Source organism: Triturus cristatus, chromosome 2_1, assembly GCF_964204655.1.
Source record: "Triturus cristatus chromosome 2_1, aTriCri1.1, whole genome shotgun sequence".
Taxonomy (NCBI): Eukaryota; Metazoa; Chordata; class Amphibia; order Caudata; family Salamandridae; genus Triturus; species Triturus cristatus.
In genome coordinates, this window is record NC_140581.1 from 1,118,527,724 (window position 1) to 1,118,548,231 (window position 20,508).

At 44.4% G+C, this 20,508-nt stretch overlaps 1 protein-coding gene across 5 annotated transcripts in view; it reads right to left on the bottom strand.

The window, feature by feature from the left end:
- The window catches only part of CENPC (centromere protein C), a 1,046,742-nt gene that overhangs the window by 121,983 nt on the left and 904,251 nt on the right, over nucleotides 1–20,508 (bottom strand). For all 5 annotated transcript variants that reach the window (XM_085636509.1, XM_085636507.1, XM_085636508.1 and 2 more), the window contains one exon: nucleotides 1,287–1,441. In XM_085636509.1, coding sequence (XP_085492635.1) covers nucleotides 1,287–1,441 — 155 coding nt within the window. The remainder of the gene's footprint in view (nucleotides 1–1,286; nucleotides 1,442–20,508) is intronic.

The following is a 20,508-nucleotide window of genomic DNA, read 5'->3' on the forward strand; positions in this document are numbered from 1 at the left end:
CCTCTGGATGGGACCTTAACTCAAAGATCCAGCCTTGAACTTTGAAAACCAATCATCAGCAAACATTGATACTCCATAATTTCTCTATTCCGGAACCAAACTCTGGAATCCATTGCTACCAAGCAACTTTACCATGCTTGCTATTCTGAAGCAGCCCCAACAGCATCCTAATATCAATAAGTATGATGGCACAACCTTTTCCACCCATATTATTATCCATGCAGGCATGCACACCCTTATTAACCATTTCAAACTTCCCTCACTCATATGCTACCTGTCACTCTCAATAACCTCCATGCTCTGCATGTCCTCCTCAGCACTCCTCTAAACACTATTTAGGCATCACTCGTAACCCTACACTGTAAAAGATTCTGCAACATAAGCAGAGCATATTCACTTTTTCTACACATCAGCACACAATCTACATATGGGTCTCATAAATCAACACCATTCCTAGTGAAGGTAGGATCGTTAAAAGGATACACTTGTGACAGGCGTGTGCTATATAAAAGCAAGGGAAATTTAGATTTTAATAATTTTCTATAAATTTATCTTGTTATTATCCTGAATAAATGTAGGGATCTTGCCTTCCGACATCTATAATAAACACCTGTGATAATGAGTATTGAATATCAAATTACTACAGCTGAACAGACACATGCACAAAAATAAAATTAAAATGGCAATAACAGCACCTCGCCGCAACTTCAAAGCAGGCCCCAAGCAAACTCCTTTGACCAATCCTGGCGCTGCTCACAGCATGAGAGCAGCCTCCTGATTGAAGGGAGTGGCCTATCTCGGTGCGCCACAGCGTATTGGAGGCCTGCATTTACTCCTGAGTTTAGAGGTTTAAAGTGAGCTTGTCGGGCTGTCCGTCGCAAGACGGCCTGCCAAAGAGACATGCGCACTTTAAATAGTGCAAAGGCAGCCCACCCTCCTCCCTGCTGCTGTCACTCAGCAGCGATTCCGCCCGTGTCCTGAAGCTCGACTCGGGACAGGGTTATTGAAAACTAAAATGGTGATGAATTAACTTTTTTTTTCTAATCTCGGGGATTTAAGTAGGGCGACGCTCCTCTGCTCCAACAGAGGAGCCGTCCCTGTTGTCTATACAGTCCTAATAGCGAAGAAAGAGAGTCAGACATTCAAGGTTTCAAATCTTGTTATCTTCAATTTACACAGATTTTGAAAGAGAGAACACTCACATCACAGTGACTGTTTATGTAGATAGCCCTCATGCATGTGTTCATAAAGGTCTTTATTCATATGGGTGTACTGTTCATACTTACCAAGGTACCCAGGTGCACAAAACTGATTCCTTTTTCTTGGAGTGGTGCCAATATAATTTCTCCAGTGGAAAACATTGGTTGAATAAAACTTTTACACACAGCTGGAAGACCTTCTGCAGAGAAGAACACACACTGATCCTGCCTCCTCACACAATCTGCAGAAAAGTATATATGAGCATGTTAAAGATTTGTATTTATAGTGCTGATGGCTTGGGAGAAATACTGAACAATATAAGCTCTTCTGTAACATTTATACTCGCGGTATGTTAATACCCTATCTTCATCATCATAGACATACACTCACTTTAAAACTGGAGAGCTTACTGAAGTTAAAAAAGAAGGGTCCCGAGTAGTGCAACTCAGGGACTTCTTCTACAACCCAATTTGGCCTTCTCACATCAATTCTTCAGTTTTCAACTAGAGGGACAAGGATATGAAGATTTAAAGAAGACCAAACAGTGACAGAAATGCAAGTGGAGGCTAAGTAACAGAGTGCTTAACGTATGATGGAGATTAACTTGTGTTTACTATATTCAGTGCCCTTTTCTTCATAAGTCAGGGAAGACCTCCAAACAGAGAATTTAGGAGAGGGTTAGAGGGTTTCAGATACGATACAAAAGGGGAAATCAGCCACAAATATGTTTCGGCTTGGGTTGACAAAACCTGATATTAGCATTAGAGTTGATGTCCAACACAATGGCACTGAAAAGCCGTATGTCGTTCCCAAAGGGGCTGGAAATAATGTTAACCTGCTCCAGAGGGGTCCACGGAGTTATCACAGACCCGACATACGTCTCCCAGAGATTTACACTGCTGAAACCAGTCAAAGTCTCCCTGACAAAGAGAAGCGCAGAATGAGGACTTATTAGCGGAAATAGCACCCAGAATTATTGGTTCCACAATAATTCGTCATTACTCAGGGGTTTCTCAGTGTTGACTATATAATCCCTATTCATTCTACAAGCCTAGAGTTAACAGTAGCTCCAGCATCATTGATTTCGAAAGGTACGAAATGAACACTAGCTGACTGGAGGCGTTCACAACAAGGTCCCAATGTTTACAAAAACATGAATCAGAGCCAGAATGGTTGATTTTGTAGATCTAAGCATACACATATAATATCTACGGTGCAACCTTCCTAGGAAGCAATGGGGAGTTGGAAGACAATCTACAAGACTGTGCACATCAAGAGGGGATTACACAAAGATATTTCAAACTACATTTTGTTTTAGACAGAGAGATTAAATGTCTTGCCCAGAATCCCATGATGTAGAGCCAAAAGCAAAGGCTAGGAATCGGACATGGATCCCAGTGAGCTGTCTGAGGTCCGCTAAAAGCGACACTTCTAAAGTCTATAGGACTTGTGGATTAGAATAACAAAATTCTCAAATAGCAAACTGGATAGTATCCCTGAACTTAAGCATATAAGGGGAGAAGAATCAAGAATGTTTTTTCATCTTCATTCTGCAACATCATTAATTACTGACGCACCTTGCTGACTCCTATACTCAGTCATGAGGTGACATTGTGCAGACACATGGCATATGTTGTACTGAGCAACTAGACAAAGAGCACATTCTTCCTCATGGAAGAGATGATTTTGATTTATTGAAAATGTGTGTTTAACATTATGAATATTTCTGCACTAAAACAAAAACACTGTACTTTGAAAAACTTTATTCATCTGTGCTTGACTAAACTAGGCCAGAACTACACCTAAATTCCATTTTGGATTTTAATGCATCCATGATGTGTGTTTTCATTTCTCATTTCCATACCACACGCAGTAAAATATGCACTGATGCTTTGTGATGAGATAGGGCTCTTGGAGAGCCTCTGAAGAAACTGATTTGAAAATGTTTATCATTACAAGGTCCCTTCCTGCTCTACCAATATAAATCCATTAATTCTATTCTGTTGTGATTCGTTTAGCTTTGCTCCCGAGTTAATCTTGCTTTTTTCATTTAATTCTACTGTGAATTTTCTTAGAAAAAGACATTAATTTTGGGGTGCGCCAGACGTTTGTCTCAAGCCTATATAGATGTTGCCGGATATCTTAGCATATTAATTTGCTTCATATCCTGAACTTGGAAAATGTTGCAGATTTTGTGCATGCTGCATCTGATTAAGTCTTATAATTCCCTATATTGATTCACCATGCATTTTGCATACAATTGTCGCTTTCTGTACCACACTCTAAATATTTAATGAACCTACACGGTTTTGAAAATTTAGAAGGCTTGTGTCCCCATCTTGATTCAAAGCTTTTTTAGTCGACAATGCCTATTTTATTTCTGTTTAATCTGTTGTATGTTGAGACATTGCCTCACATGTTCTTGAGGTTAATACGGTCTTTGCTTAGGCGCTTTATCTCGATTATCTGATAAGAAAGTCAACAATCATCACAACAAAATTAAACAAGTGAAGGCTAAGCTTTGTCTCCTCTTCAACGCACCACGCCTCCTTCAGCAACTCCATCAGCATCCCAACTCCAGTCTCACACAAAAATAAATAGGAAGCACTATTGTGAATGTACTGTCTGGGGACTACAGAAAAGTTCTACAAGAGCAAATTTAATGAGTTATTTGAACATACTGTAACATGCAGCCATCCTATCTCAACAATTGTGTGAAGGTTTGACATAATTCAAATAAAGGGATGCCTGGAGACAGAATCAAGCTATTCCAGGGGAATATTAACTACCACCCCAATAGCATAGTAAGCCATTAACACTTTTATATAGTGAGGTTTGGTAGAGTATGTTGGGATCCCCTAAAAAGATTGTTTTGGAAAATGAGTCCTCACCCATGGCATGCTTCATCATTGGGTTCTACATTCCAACATTATTTTTGTCCAGATGGGCTCGACCAAACTAGTAGGAGCACTTGATATGTTTAGACTTCTTTACTGAGAGTCTAGAGCTATTTTAAGTAAAACTGCCTTGGATAAAAATATCACTCAATTTACTCATCATCTTGCTTAGCCTACATTTTCACCCTTCTTTAATGGCAAAAACCATCACGAGGCGGTGTGTCACTGTTGTTGATTTTTGATTGAGAACTCAGCTGGCGCTGGGCCAGCTAAAACTTAGAAGCTATGTATTTAGGGTCAAACCTTCCCTTAATAACTGAAGCAGGGTGAGCAATCTGTTTAATTTTCTAGGCATCCTCACACAACTTATTCTGAGTGCAAATAATATATCTAGTTGGCGTGTAAAGGTAATAGCAGGGCTAGCACTATGTTAGTAGTGGGCTTACTCTCTTTCAATTTCAGCAAATGAAGGGAAGGTCTTGGCAATTTCAGGACTGCTCTGTGTTCGCACCAGTGACTGTTGTCACATCTGATTAGTAAAGGCAAAAACGGATAAAGGGAAATCAGGAGGCTCAGAAGGGGCCTAGTGGAAGACTGATCACCATCAACAACTGTCTCCGACTTAATATTTAACAAAATAATATTATAGGCAGGCAAGCATATTAGCTATGAGTTCCATATATGTGCAAGTGAAATCTAGCTAGACTATGGAACAAATTCCAACCTTTGTCCATGTTCAAGGAAGTTGAGACAGACTGATCACTAGTAAGAATCCCCTAAAATAATGCAACAAAATGCTGTTTGCAGAGATATATATATATATATATATATATATATTACAACTTTATTGCCATCTTTAAGCAGGATAGGCAATAGATAAACACTAGTCTGTGGCAACAATAATTTTGTCAGACACAGAAGATCAAAGCCAGTTATATCACATTTGAGAGGCACCCTATGTCCAAACTACCATCAGTCTACACAGAATTATTAAAATGGATCCATAATTGTCCCCAAACATTCACATTTACCATACATGCCAACATTTTAGAATAGGAATCATTATGAAAAAAATGGAGGGGAACGTTTTTCTACATTTACTTTCTTGATCATCTACCGACCTTTCATTTATTTTTTCTTCAACATTTCCTTGTTGAGGTTCACCGCACTCAAAGTGTGTGCATCAAACAAAACTTTGTAGTACTGTCCAGAATACATACTAACAATGGTCAAAATACAACCAAATCTGGTAGAAGAAAATTGTCATCATTCTGTATGGAATTCTCTGGAAGTAAGCAAGGGAGTAAAGGGCATAGAACTGCACCCTCTAAGGGTGCTACTGTATAGGCCACTCAAGAACTAACAGTGAAACCATAGAATTGTATGTTTCAGAATTTAATAGAAAAGTTTATACACAAATTCAGTTATCAGCAAGAAGAATGACCAAAGCATGTCAAGGCTACAGGTTTGAGAAAGGTCAATAGAAGAGGGGACCTTATGGAGTTCAATGTGTGTATCTTGTCCACCAGTTTAAACTGTTTGCTCGTTACCATGTCACAAAGCCAGTCCTCATAAGTGAGGGAATGACACTGTTTCAATCGTCATAGGACATGGAGAACTGGTGGGAAAACCAAGTTAGGAGAGGTGTGCCCACCTTTGCCAACCCCACCCCGCAAGTGGGGGAGGCGAGCTGAAGCACAACTCTCAGTCCCCGCAATCCTGCAGATGGGGGGACCCAGCCAATCAGAGTGAGGCTTATGCCCCTCCTCCCACTGGAGGGTGGCATAATAGGGGGTGTACCCACCCCAAGGAAGGGACCCATTGGTCCCGATCTGTACCTACCTGTATCGCCCCTAAATCTAGTATTTAGGGGCAGCCCAAACCTTGCTTCCTCAGACAAGAAGAGAGAAAAAGGACCGAAGAAGCCGTGCTGAACTAAGAAGAGAAGAACGCCCACTGACTGGTCCCCTGCCCTACTGGCCTGTCCCCACCTCGAACCAGCTCCAGCAAAATCTTAGCGTATTCTGCGGCAGGCAGCCCCCAAGAACCCAGAGGACCTGCCCTGCCTTCCCAAACCAAGATTTTGTCTCACGGGAGCACCGGATTTGCTCACCCACAGACTCTGGCTCCGGCCAAATTCGCGAGTCGGCATCACTGTGCACCCGACGCCCACTGCCGAGATAGAGTGGCCCAACACCAGGAGGAGGTCTCTCTGGTGTTCCTGACCTGAGATCCGTGACCACTGATGTGCCTCGAATCTCCAATCGACGCTTGCAGACCCTTTCTGGAGCACCCCCCCCCCTGAGCGCGACCAAAGCCAGTAAGAAAACCCCCATGCCTAAAGACACCCCTGCACCAGATGTCCCACGGTTTTGGGTTGCCCAACCGACATTGTTCAAGCATCCCCAGGCATCCCGACTTACCTCTCCAACCAGTGGTCACCTCCAGAAGATCTTTATTCCTGAGCCTGTTGTTGCAACCGTAGAATCCCCATTGAAATCAACAGGGCACCCAACGCCAAACCAGCACCCTGCACCCGGCCGCCCCAGTGCCGATGTTGGTGCACTTTGATTGCTAAACCAGATCCCTCTTTGCCCTGAGCCGAAAACCAGGAGCTTTGCTCCTACAACCTAGTGGTCTGCTTGTGAGCAGCCACCAACTGGAGGCCCCCTAACCCCCATTGGATAACATTGGGCTTCAGCACTTTGCACCTTGCCACCCTAGTGCCACTGAGGGCGCTTTGAGAGTGCATTCTCGACCCTGGTTGAAACCTGGTTCTAGCCCCAGAAACCCTACTCCCACAAACAAGTACTTACCTGCAAACCAATAACTTTCCTCCCATTGGATTGCATTGATTGCTTTTCTTTGAAAATTTAAAGTGTGTGGTTGGTTTGTATGAAACCTTGAAAAACGGCATATGTGTAAAAACTGAATTACTTACCTTTTGTCTAGGAAACGTGTGAGTTTGATATATCTAGGCAGATCACACTGATTATCAAAAATGAACTTCAAAAGTAATCCAAGAAGTAACATGCACGGTAATCTACAAATTAACTGAAAAGTAATTTTGAACTGTTGCCTTACCTGTAAATCAACCAACTGCATTTGAACCCGCATTCAACTATTATTTCACTTACCTGCACCAGGCCTAGCTTGTTTCTATAAATAAAATAATATTTTTATACAAACAAACTGGTCTGATTTCAGTCTCAGAGTGTGTGACATAATTTCTTGCCTGGGTTTGTACAATAAATGCATAATACTACCCTCTGATAAAGCCTTACTGCTCACCCACACTACCACAAAATAGAGAGTAAGGTATTATCTACTTTTACCGCTACCTGCCTTTCGGGTCCACTGGACTCACACTATACCTTACTTTGGTATAGTATATACAGAGCCAGCTTCCTACAGAGATACAGTAAGATAATTGACTGGGACAAGGGATCTGGCAGGATAGAGATATTCGAAAAGATACAGCATTTGAGTTGCATGCATGTCCATTTTTGCTTTCTGACCAAATGAAATTCTGATTGGAGTTAGTCAAATGACTTCAATCTGCTCCCTGTTAGGACATGCTCTGGGAGGGTGATGCCAATGTCAGTCCATTCCGTCCAGAACATACTATTTTCAATGCCACATTACTCCAAATGGATGAATGGGAATGAAGGAACTCATGGCTCTAATTGCGTATGTATTTGACTCCATACTCTTTCTTACTTTCTTCTGAAGTAACTGGTTTAATGTGTTCTTCAAGGCTGAGATATCTCTGTATATTAGATCCAGGCCTTCATTAGCGCCCAATAAGTGATTTCTATGTAGGCCCAGTCCAGTTTATCTTTGGAAGTGGCAAAGAGGGTAACTAGATGGAACACATGGTGGGCCTAGTAAGTCCCTTTGGGGTAGGTGGAGGCAGGCCTGATGATGTCACTGCGTGTACTTTGGGGGTCCGTAGTCTAGCTTCATGCGGGTCCCAGACATGGTCCCTGATCCTTTTATCAATGAGTTGCAAAGTAGCTTTAGGAAAACAAATGGGAAGCGTTCTGAACATGTAGCTAAACCTAAGAGAAGTGACAAGAGAGAATCTAGTTCTCGTACCTCTACCTATGATGAAGCAGTCACCTGAAAATCAATTAAATATGACAGAGGCTATCGGAGACCGGTATAACCACTAGATCTTTTGCATGAACTTTTCTTTAAAGTGAGCTCTGGCTACTGAGTGGAAGAGAGGCAGCTATTCCACTGTATCAAAAGCTTCTTCTGCATACAACGCTACAGTGACATGATCCTCTCACGTGTTTCTGGATAAACATGGGAAACTAAAATGGAACATCATATGGTGACTAGAGCAGAGTCTCAGGATAATATAAACCTGGTTCCAGTTGAAGAGTGTTGGTATATGTTACGTCAGTCGTTTGGCAAGAACCTTTGCCAATAATGTAATGTCTGAATTAATAGGCATAATGGCCTGAAGTTAACAAAAATTAAGGAGTCTTTATCTGGCTTCAGAAGCAGAACAATTATGAGCTCTAGTAGGAGAATGTTATTTTCTTCTGCATGTTTAAAGACTTTACATAACAGCGGGGATAAGCACTGGATACTAAATTTGTAGAACTCGGTCTGGAATCCATCCTCCCCTGGAACCTTTCCTTTTCGCATAGATTTAACTTGTTCTGTGACTTCTTGTACAGTAATGTCTGTTTTTTGTTGATCTGCTAAACTATTACCAAGTCAGGGCAAGTGCAGATTTTTAAAGAACTTAGTCTCTGTAGTTTAATCTCTGTCCCTGGCATCTGAGGTGTATGAGGTTTATAGATGCTCACCAATTTGACTGAAAATGGATTCAACTAAGTGATCAGAGTACCATTGCGAGACCTGAGAGCAGGTATAATCTTCAATGATTTTATTTGCTTTAATTGCAGAGCAAACAATCTATCAGCCTTTTCTCTGTACTCATAATGTTTCAAATTAATTCTAGAAAGGGAGTTCTCTGCTGAGATATATATATATATAGTATGATGAGGTAAAATTTTGCTCATGTTAGTTATCATAGTCGGTTGTTCTCTGTATTGTCGGGGCAGACCTTATATCAGTTTTGCCACTTGGAGTTGTTGTTCTTTAGATTTCCTACGGCCATAGACTGACAAGTTACTTACCTTCGGTAACGCCTTATCTGGTAGAGACATGATCTAGCCGCAGATTCCTTACCTTAGAACTTCCAGGCATCAGGCTGGATCTGGAAGATTTTTTGATAGCCATACCCCTGCGTGTTGATAGGTGGCATCAGTCGACTCTCCGTGATGTCGTAGGAGTCGGTTCGTCGTGATGTCTGCGTCGTCTATATAGGAGCCACCTCGGCACACTGGCGTCAGTGCTTTTCACAACTTCACGCCAGAAGCGCAGAGCCATGAAGTAACTGACCATGGTGTGTTAAAAAAACAACTAGGGCCCTGAAGGGAAACAGCCCTGCCACTAAAAACTAATCTGCAGTGCGGGTAAGATGGGTGGGTCAGTAAGCAATCTGCAGCTAGATCATGTATCTACTAGATAAGGAGTTACCAAAGGTAAATAACTTGTCCATCTGATAGAGACATCTAGCTGCAGATTCCGTACCTTAGAACAGCTACCCTAGCATTACCATCCCCGGAGGAGAGATTGTGGAAAAGTATTAGACCAGAAGGTCCTGTAGGACTGAACGGCCGAAGAGGACTTCCCTATGGACCTGATTACCCAGGCAATAATGTTTGGCAAATGTGTGCAGGACTGGGACACCAACTGAAGAGCTGTGGTGGCTGCCTTCACCCTGGTTGAGTGAGCGCTAAGGACTTCAGGCGGCTGCTTGAATGAAAAGAATGAATGAAATGAAAACTTTCAGAGAGGGAGGCAGACAGAGGGTCAACAGACCGTTCTGTACAATATAGACACATTTTTTGCCATCGGCAGACGCATACCGACTTACTGGAGCGATGCCTAGCTGCCAGAATAACTTTGTAGACTTCAGGAAGAAGGTCAAAAGCGGTCAACTGTTACCACTCAATCTCCACACAAGGAGACGGAGGGTGGACAGGTTTGGGTGGAAGACCCTCCCCTGCTGCAGCGACAGAAGATCCTCCCAAAGGGCAGCCTGATCGGAGGATCGATGCTCATCTGCAGAAGCTCGGGATACCAAACTCTCCGTGCCCAGTCTGGAGCCACAAGGATGACTTGTTCCTGGTCGTTCCTGATCTTCTTGAGCACTCTGGGCAGGAGTGGTATGTGCGGAAAGGCATTCAGGAAGCCAATACTCCACTTGAGACGAAAAGCATTGCCAAGCGAGAGCTGCTTCGGAAACTCCAATGCGCCAAACTGCTCACATTGCGTGACCTCTCCGAAGGTGAACAGATCTAATCAGGACTCTCCCCTCTGGAGAAAGAGACCTTGCGCCATCTCCGGATCGAGACGCATTCATGATCCTCTAGGCACTAACGGATGAGTCTATCTGTCCTGGCAATCAGGGAACCAGCCAGGTGTTGAGCCACCAGGGATATGCCCTGCTCTTCCAGCCAAGTCCAGAGGTGTAGGGCATAATGACAAAGGGTTCACGATCCCACCCCAACTTGTAGTTGCAGTAACACATGACAGTGGTGTTGTCTGTGAACATCCGAACTAGTCTTCACTTCAGAGATGGTAAGAAGGCCTTCAGTGCCAAATGAATCACTCAAAGCACCAGCAAGTTGATGTGGAGCCTGGCTTCCGCAGGATACCAGAGTACTCTGACCTCCACTTCTCCCAGGTGGCCGCCCCATCCCAGAAGAGACGCATCTGTCACCACTGTAAGATTGGTTGAAGAAGGGAGATGGTCTGCCTCAGACCCAACCGTGGTTTACTGAGCATTACTGCAGATCTGTTGGCGTGCCCTCTGAGATCTGGACTAGATCATGAGATTTCCCAGATACTCGCCCATTGGAACTTCAGGTTCCTTTTTTTTTTATTATTTTATTTTTGGTTTGCAGTGAATAAATACAAATGTCATCTCTTAACGCACAGTATCAGTGCAAAGAATATAATTTCCAGTTTATTAAGTACATACATAGCACAAATTCTTTATCTACTCAAAAAATAAAAAAAAAAATAAGCAGAGGAGAGGAAAAGGAAAAAAAAAAAGAAAAAAAGGGGGATACCTCTGCCTTCTCTACATCTCTGCAGACCTGGCCTTTCTCCAGTTTGTTATAGGAGCCCAAATGCTTTGACCAAAATCCCTTACTTTTTTCCCTTTCTGTTTATACAGAGAGATTTCTATATTATGCATGCCTAATAGTCTAGAAAGCCACATTTGAAAAGAGGGGGGTACTGTATCTTTCCAGCCTGCAGAAATTAGTAGCCGAAATACTGCCACAGAGATAAACATAAGGGCCTCTTCTGTTTTCTCTAATTTTAATCTATTGTCCGTACCTAGGACCATCAAGGTAGACGACATAAGTATTTTTTTCCCTAGGAGTGTCTCCCAAAATTTTTCTATCTCTCTCCGTATTCCCAGAAGAGACCCACATTCGAAAAACATATGAAGCTGGTCTGCCTCACCGACCTTACATCTGGGGCACGTATCGTCCTCCCTTAAACCCCAAGCATATAGCTTTGCGGGCGTATGATATAAATTGAACAGCGTTTTGTAATGCTGTGCCCTGAAATTTGTAGAACGGAATATTTTCCTATTTAGTAGGAGGGCGAGGTCTAAGTCAATATCGGGATTTCCCAATTTACTAGCCAATGCTTCTTCTGTTCTACCTAGATCGTCTTGTATTTCCCGACATAATAGATTGTAAACAACCCTAATCTTCTCACTCCCTTTAACCAGATGGTCGATAATGGGAAATTCAGCTAAGAATACTATCCTTGGTCTTACGGCCTTCATCCAGCTTATCACTTTATTATAAAGTAGCCAATGTTTTAGAGGGAATACAGAATCTGGATTGTAGAGCCTCGAATCCCAAAATCTGCCCTCCCTGCATTATATCACCGAATGTCTTAACTCCTAGCTCTTCCCAGACTTGTAGATTCCTATCTACTACCATCTGGGGGAATAGCCTAGAATTGTGTAAATGTAAATATCTATTTATCTTTGGGATTCGGCAGAACTTTGAGATGGCTCTCCAGACCCCCCAAGCACCTCCCAATACCTTGAAGCGAGCCTTCCTATAATATCTACGATCAATTTCCCGCATTAAAAGACCAAATGCTTTTCTACCGACCAGTAGCTCATATATTGAGGGAGGAGTCAGGCTGCCATAAAATCCCAAATTTACTTGTTGGTCTATCCGAAAAAGGATAGACATGTGTATCAATAGACATGACCAATGATACAGCCTCAAATTCGGTAATCCCAAGCCACCCCTTTCCCTAGGGAGAGAGAGGAGATTAGTAGAACGTCTGACTCTCCCGTACTGCCATACAAATTTAATAAAAATAGATTCCAAACTTTTAATTATTTTTTCATCTATCAAGAGAGGTATGGCTCGAAATAGGTAAAGAACTTTGGGGAACATTGTCATTTTTAACACATTAACCCTTCCTATCAATGAAAGGTGTACTGTAAGGCATCAATTCTTTTAAAATCTTTTTCCATAAATTTGCTCAATGGACCGAAATTCTCTTCTATGATTTTGTCCATTGAGGCATTGATTCTTACCCCTAGATATATGGCCGAGTCTACAAATCTTTCATCTGTTTTAATAATATTTTTGGTACATATAATTTGTGTTTTAGTTTCATTTAATAGATAACCTGAGTGTTCCCCAAAGTCCCCAGCCATTCGTATCAACTCAGGGAGTGCTTGGTGCGGATCGCTCGTGAACACAGCCAGGTCATCCGCATATGCCAAAATCTTAGTTTCATGCCCCTGACATATCACTGGTTTAATTCTTGGACTACCTAATATCTTTTGGATAAATGGATCGATATATAGGGCAAAAAGAATTGGAGAACACGGACATCCTTGGCGCGTACCACGGTTTATTGTTATAGTATCAGAACTCTGACCCATAACCACAACTCGGGCAACTGGATTAACATACATTGCTTTTAGTGCTCTTATAAATTTTTCTCCAAAGCCTCTTCCTGCAAGAATCCCCCAAAGGAATTTCCAAACCACTCGATCGAAGGCTTTTTATGCATCAAGCAGGATCATGGCGATCTCGTCTCCCGCAGCAGACTGAGCATCAAACAATGTTATTGCCCTCCTAGTATGGTCCGTAGTACCACGCCCTGGTACAAACCCATGTTGCCACGGGGAGACCAGGCAGCCTATGACCATGCCCAACCTTTTTGCCAACATTTTTGAATATAGTTTGGTATCGGCATTGATTAATGAAATGGGGCGGTAAGAGCCCGGTTTCTCCCTCGGTTTGCCCTTTTTATGAAAGACCGCTATGTTCGTTTCCCTCCATGAATCTGGAGCAACCCCTGAAAATGCCACACCATTGAATAGGTCAATTAGAAGCGGGATAATCTCCAGTGCAAAACATTTATAAATCTCAGAAGGGATCCCGTCAGAACCCGAAGCATTGCCTGTAGGTAGTTCCTGCAGAGCTATTACTACCTCATTCTCACTAATGTCCTGTTCTAACTCTTCCTTGGCAGCATTATCAAGCCGAGGACCATTATCAATGAACGCGGCTCGGGGATCTCCTAGATGCTCTTCAGTGTAAAGATCATGATAAAATTTCTTAAAGACCTGAAGAACATCCTTAGCTTCCGTATACTCTATCCCGTTATCTTCCATTTTGATAATGATATTTCGAACTCTTTCTTGTTTAGTTTGTAATGCTAGAATTCTACCGGCTTGCTCGCCAGTTTCATAGCGTTGAAGCCTAAGGGTTTGATACTCACTTACTGCCCTGCATGTTATCAACTTCTGTAGATCAGCTTTAGCTACTAACAGTTTCTTTTGGCTTTCAGTGCTCACTCTGCCTTGTGTTATATCGAAGATGTGTTGTTCCTCAGCTCCTGATAATTCTCTCATTAGCCTCTCGACCTCGCTCCTGTCTTCTCTTCTCAATCTTGCAGCACAGCTTATTAGCTCTCCTCTTAAGGAGGCCTTGAACGTCTCCCACACAGTATTTCGTGAGGCACTATATCTATTAGCAGAAAAGAATTCCCCAACCCATTTCCTTATATGATCTACGACTCTTTCATCTTGTAATAATTTCCTTTCAAAAGTCCACCTAATGGGAGCCCTTTCTAATCTCTCCAATACGTAATTTATTACCAAAGGGTTATGATCCGATAATAACTTTGGGAGTTTGAATATTGCTACTCTATTTCTTTCTGATTCTGAGACAAAAAAGTAATCCAATTTGGTATATCTCTGATGTGGAATTGAAAAATATGTATATCCTGGATCTTTAGGCTCCTTCATCCGCCATACGTCTACTAGCCCATGTGATCCTATAAGAGATGAAACCGCCCTAAATGTTCTAGGCTTGCGTCCAGAATAAGCTTTATTCAGATCCCACTCAGCTGAAATTTTAAAATCAGCACAAAAGATTATAGGGGTTACCCAAGTGGCTAATTCTACTTCCAGAAAATCGAAAATCTCGGGGTCGTCATTATTAGATCCATAGACTACACATAGTGTGAGGCCCTTTTCTAACTCAAGTAAGGCCCATCTCCCGTTACTGTCTGCTTTAGTCCGTCTCACTCCTCCCAGAAGTGATCTGACCAAAACTGCTACGCCCCTATTTGTCGAGGATTGTGTTGAACAAACCACTAATTCATAACCACTCATATACATGAGATTCCTTTTAGCCCATGGGAGGTGTGTTTCTTGAAGGCATAACACATCCAATCTATTATACCTCACAAAATGGGCTAATTTTTGTCGCTTCCTATGGTCATTCAACCCTCCAATATTAATGGAGCATATCCTAATATTCATCATCACGAGAAACTATTCGAAAAACAAGGAAGACAGGCCCTACCAGAAGCCTAAGCTGATAACTGTTAACGAGATCTTTCCACTGATAATTACACCCATAATATTCAAAACTGCAACTTTTTCTTACTTTTCCTGATTTTGAACCTCCCCCCAACCCTTCCCACCCCCCTCCCACCCCCGTCTGTCCTGCCCCCCCACCACCCAAACCCGAACTTCAGGTTCCACTGCAGAGCCTGTATGTGCCATCTGGCATGATCCACCGCAGAATGTAGGAGGTCATGAAGCCTCAGAGTCAGTCTCACGGAGATCCAGGATAGAGGCTGAAAGACCAGTATCCTAGCTTGAATATCCAGGACTTGCCACTCGGGAGGATAAGCCCGAAACTGCACTGTGTCCAGAATGATTCCGATGAAGGGGAGCGTCCGAGAGGGAGTCAGGTGTGACTTTGGCACGTTGATAGTGAACCCCAGCAAGTGCTGAAGGTTTGCCTAAGTCTGGAGATGGGAGATGACTGCTTGGGGCAAGCTCACCTTCAACAACCAGTTGCCGAGATTTAGGGAAGACTGGAACCCCTGACCTCTGCAGATGAGCTGCGACCACTGCCATCACCCTGGTGAACACACGAGGGGCACTGGTGAGGCCGAAGGGGAGAACGGTAAACTGAAAGTGCTCGTGGCCCAGCGTAGAACCGCAGGCAGCGACGATGGGCAGGCAGAAACGGAATATGAATATAGGTGTTCTGCAAGTCTAATGCTACCATTCAGTCTCCCAGGTCTGGGGCAGACTGGACCTCAGCAAGAGTGAGCAACTTTAACTTTTTTTTCTGAGGACATAGTTAAGGGCTCTGAGGTCGAGGATAGGAGGAAGGCCTCCGTCCTTCTTATTAACCAGAAAATAGCAATAATAGCAACCACAGCCTATATCTGGCCTGGAAACACTATTATGGCTCCCTTGGTCAAGAGAGTTTTGACTTCCTCAAGAAGTAAAACAAGGTGATCCTCCGTCAGCCTGTCATTGGAGGCATGGAGGCAGGGGTAGTCTTCAAGGGGAAGGAGTAGCCCCTTTGGACTATTTTCAGAACCCACCTGTTGGAGGTGATATTCCACCAGTGGTAGAGGCGAGGGTGTATCCTCCCACCAACTGGATGCCCATGAACTGGAAGGATCGGACTAGGAATGTTTGGAGGCTGACTTCTGGCCTCCCGACCTGCGGGATCGGGTTGAACCGCGCCCACTGCAAGGCAGAGTTTACTGAACTTGTGAGGTCCTCTGGCTAGGGTGGGGATGTCGTGGTTGAAAGCCCCTCCTGTAGTCATGAAAGACGGACGCTGGCCGGGATGACAAATAGATGGCCCAAGGACTTGGCCATAGCTCACAAATCCTTAAAGTGCTCAAACGCAGCGTCCACCCTGTCCCAAAAGAGCCGAAAGCCATCAAAGGGCATGTCCATAAGATTACACGAAAAGCCAGATGTTCTTAGCCAGGCATGGTGCTTAAGGGCCACCGTCGAGGAAATCACTATGCCCAGCGAGTCTATCATGTCTAAGTCACAGCATGTGGCAAACTTTGCTGCATCTCTCCTGTCTCTAACAACTTGGGAGAGGACAGCCCGGGTCTCCTCTGGGACTTGTAGCAGCACTTGCACAACCATTTCCCATAATGAATGGTAATATCGGCCCAAGAGGAATGCAGTATTTACCACCACAATGCAAGGCTGGTGTTACAGAAGATCTTTTTACCAAAGCTGTCCAGCCTTTTGGATTCCTTATCCGGTAGTGCGAAAGGGAATGCGCCACGGGAAGTAGACGCTTGGACCACCAAGGTTTCGAGGGTTGGAGAGGAAAGCTGGGTCGCCCAATGCAGGGCGATAGCTGCAGGCGATAGCCCCTATGCTGGGCTTAGACCAGATGCCCAGTAGAACATCTGTTAAGGCCTCGTTGATTGGCAGCAAGAATTCAGAGGGTGAGGCACCAGGCTGCATGACCACCATCAAGACACTGGTCTTGACTGTCCAAGACCTCTGCCTCCCTATGCACCACCATTGCGAATGAAGCCCCTTCCTATGTAGCCAGGTTAGGTGGAGACAGCGTGCCTGGCTCTGGGGACGTGTTCAAGTCGCTGGTATCACTCAGGTGCCCATACCAGTCCGGATCTTAATTGAAAAGCAGGATTTCTAAGGAATCATGCTGCCACCTCCCAATACTTATCCAATCCTAGCCCTTCAGAATAAGGCACAGGACACGACTTGGAGCCCAAGGGCTCCGTCGGCGCTGGTCTTGGCGTCAGTGGACGCCCAGCCGACTCCGTATCATCTGGAATAAGGATAGGGGAGGCGCCACCGAGGGTCTCTATGTCAGACGCAGTGCTGGTGAAGGTCGAGGAGGTACGACTGGCATCGGTCCGATCCGGCAGCACGAAAACCATTGAATCTCCTTCTGCTGAACTTGCTGGGTCCGAAGGTGCGCCAGCAGGATCGGGCAGCCCAAATATGGTGCACATGGAGTCATAAAAGGTTTTCAAATGGGTGGGGGCCACTCGCGGTACCAGGAAAGGAGGGAAAAATGGAGCCGAACCAGACACCCGCTTCGTGGAGCGGGGCCTTAAGCGTCAAGACTCCTCCATCTCGTCAGGTGACAGACGGGGTAAAGTCAAAGCATGTTTCGACTTCTTATGTTTGTATGGTGCTTCTTACCTGACCTAGATGATTTCAAGTGAGAGGATGAAGGCTTCGAACCCTCGGAGTGGTGCTCAGACCTGCTTCTCGACTGGAAGCGGAAAGGAGATCTCTTGGGAGATCTCAGAAGTGCCGGACGCCAGGCCCCAAGCAGCTTTAGGCCTGCTCCCGCAAAGCTTTTGGCACCATGGCCCGGGAGTCGGACCAAGACTTTGGGTCGTGGGCGTGCTCCAGGCACTAAAAACACACGAGATCGGGATCCGTGACCGACATGGTATGGCAACAGCCGCCCCATCGTTTGAACCTTGAGGCCTCCTTACTGGACATCCTACATGCCGACAGGTCGACAAAAAGTCAACAAAAAGTCTGTCAAAAATTGACACTGGGCAGCTCGCTTCGACAGATGTGCGCTGATTGGTGCGGAAAGAAAAGATCTGACGTCAGCTTGCAGAGGGGGAGCCTATATAGGCACCGCGGAAGTCACAACGCCGACGTACCCAAAGCCTGCGATATAACGCAGAGACGACTGACGCCACCTATCGACATACAGGGTACGACAATCAAAAAATCTTACAGATCCAGCCTGACACCTGGAAGTTCTAAGGTAAGGACTCTGCAGCTAGAAGTCTCTATCAGATTGAATCTTTAATCAATAGACCCCTCACATAGGCTTTGCAGGTGGCCCATAATATCTGCAGTGATTCAACAGAGTCCTTGTTGAAAGCAATATATAGCTGTTAATGTGATTTTGTATTTTCTTTTTTTCCTCCGGATCTCTAAGTTTCCAGACTGGGAACCTCTAAAAACTATTTCAGGCCACTGCTTTTTCCCTGGATGGCAACTATACGACTACAGACTTTACTCAAATGATCTCCAGGCCGGAGAAACTGCTAATACATTTGATTACCTCAATCAGTTCCTGTCCCATCCATTTCAGACAGCACGGAAAAAGAGGCATGTCATCCAGTGTCCTCAAAGGAATCCTCTAGCAAACCACTATACCAGTGTACCATGTTGGATAGATTACATTAGTGGTTCTATGGCGAAGGCAAGTAATAATGGCAAAATGGAGTGTGAGGATTTGGGCCTATTATATGGTATGGCTGTGCAGCCTTACCGTGGTATATACTCACAAAAAATGTCTTGGATGTAGTTGGGCTCGTTTGCACAACCTTAAGCTCAACCCTGGATGGCTATGGCTTTGAGAAGCAAGGCTTGAACAAAGGAACTAGTGCACAGCATTTAGCAGCACCAACCAACGAAATAGGAAAGCCACAAGAAAGAAATACACCAATTTACAAAAGTAGATTATATTTTTATAAATGTTTAGCGTCTAGGATGAGCAAAATCCCCTGGAGGGTTCAGGAGATACAGATTTGTAAAGAAATCTTAATTCTTAATCTGACAACAAACCAGCAGTGGCAACCGTAAAGTTTAAAAACGTTTAAAAAGTTTGTAAAAGTTAATTTGACTACTCCGGCACTGATTGGGCGACCAAATCTGACAGGGAGAAGGTCTGGTGGGCGAATGGGGTAGATCTAGACAGTTACCTGGCCACTAGAGCATTTTCTAGTCCAGTTCCAAACTTTACAGCACAACCGCTACAGACAGCAAAGGAGTGGTTCTGATGCTGAGAATACAGGAGATGCAGATGCTCAAGGATGCTCTGGGTGCTGTTTGGTCAACGGGGGTGCCTTTGTTGTTAATTCTTGGTCCTCAGGTTAAGTGGGGCGACTTTGGCCACAGAGGTTGAGGTTCCTCGAAGTCCTCTTTGAGACCACAGAAGGCCAGGTGAGGCTGGGCTACCGGTCTCAAAGTAAAGCAGTCCTTGCGAAATCATTTGGTGGGGGCTGGTGTCTTTTTAGGGCAGGGCCTCAAAGTCGGTCCTGGAGGGCAGAATCCATGCCAGATTTTTAAGGTAACTACATTTAACTAAATGTAGATATGCTAAAAATCTCGCATGGATCTGGCCCTTCAAAACTGACTTTGGAGAACCGTAGGGCAACCAATCAGGGCTCTAAATTACTCTCCCCGATCCTGCTGACTTGGGTACAATTTTGTGCTGGGATGCTCAATGGCAGCTAACAGCAGTTCTTTTACGGAGGCTAGCAACTTGCCAGTATGCACTACTGAAGCTGTGGTGACCCCGGTGTGGGTTCGAGGGGGCCAGTCCACTGTTGAGTCACTGCTTTGGTCTAGGGCTTGGGCTGAGGCATGACTTTTCCCTGAGCTAGGAGCCACAAGCTCAGACCTTTCTTCGCTCGCCCAAGGTGCAGCCCAGCAGACGGTGAAGCCTCTCTTCGTAAAGTCCAAGGTGCAGCAGGGCAGTCCTCCATCTGCCCTTGTTTTCGTTCTGTCTTGATCTGAGGTGGAGGGTGCCATATTTATTCCCAGAAAATGCCCTAGGGGATGATGCGGTCACTAGCCAATGGGCTAGCAGGTCACTTTCCTCTTGGTAATGACTTTCAGCCTATGTGTGGCATCCAGCAATCTCAGAGTTAACTATTCTGTCCCCTTTCATGATATTGGGACCTTTTCTCGGATGTTAAGACCTTGGTAGCGTACCCTAGAGGTACACGCCCATGGGAAAATAGATTTTGGCACTGGGTTTCCCTCTCTGTCCTTGTCTCCAGCCTGTCAATCTGTACATAGGGCAGCCCCTCAGGAGTGTGAACACCATCTGCCCACCAAAGGAAGTTTTGCCTTTCAAGCTAAAACCTTGAGTGGCTTCCAGCACAGGGGAGGCAACACCTCGTCCTGTGCTGCTAATAATTCCTAGGTCTGGGAGTCGATCACAGCACTCCCCAGGCAGGCAGAACAAGGTCT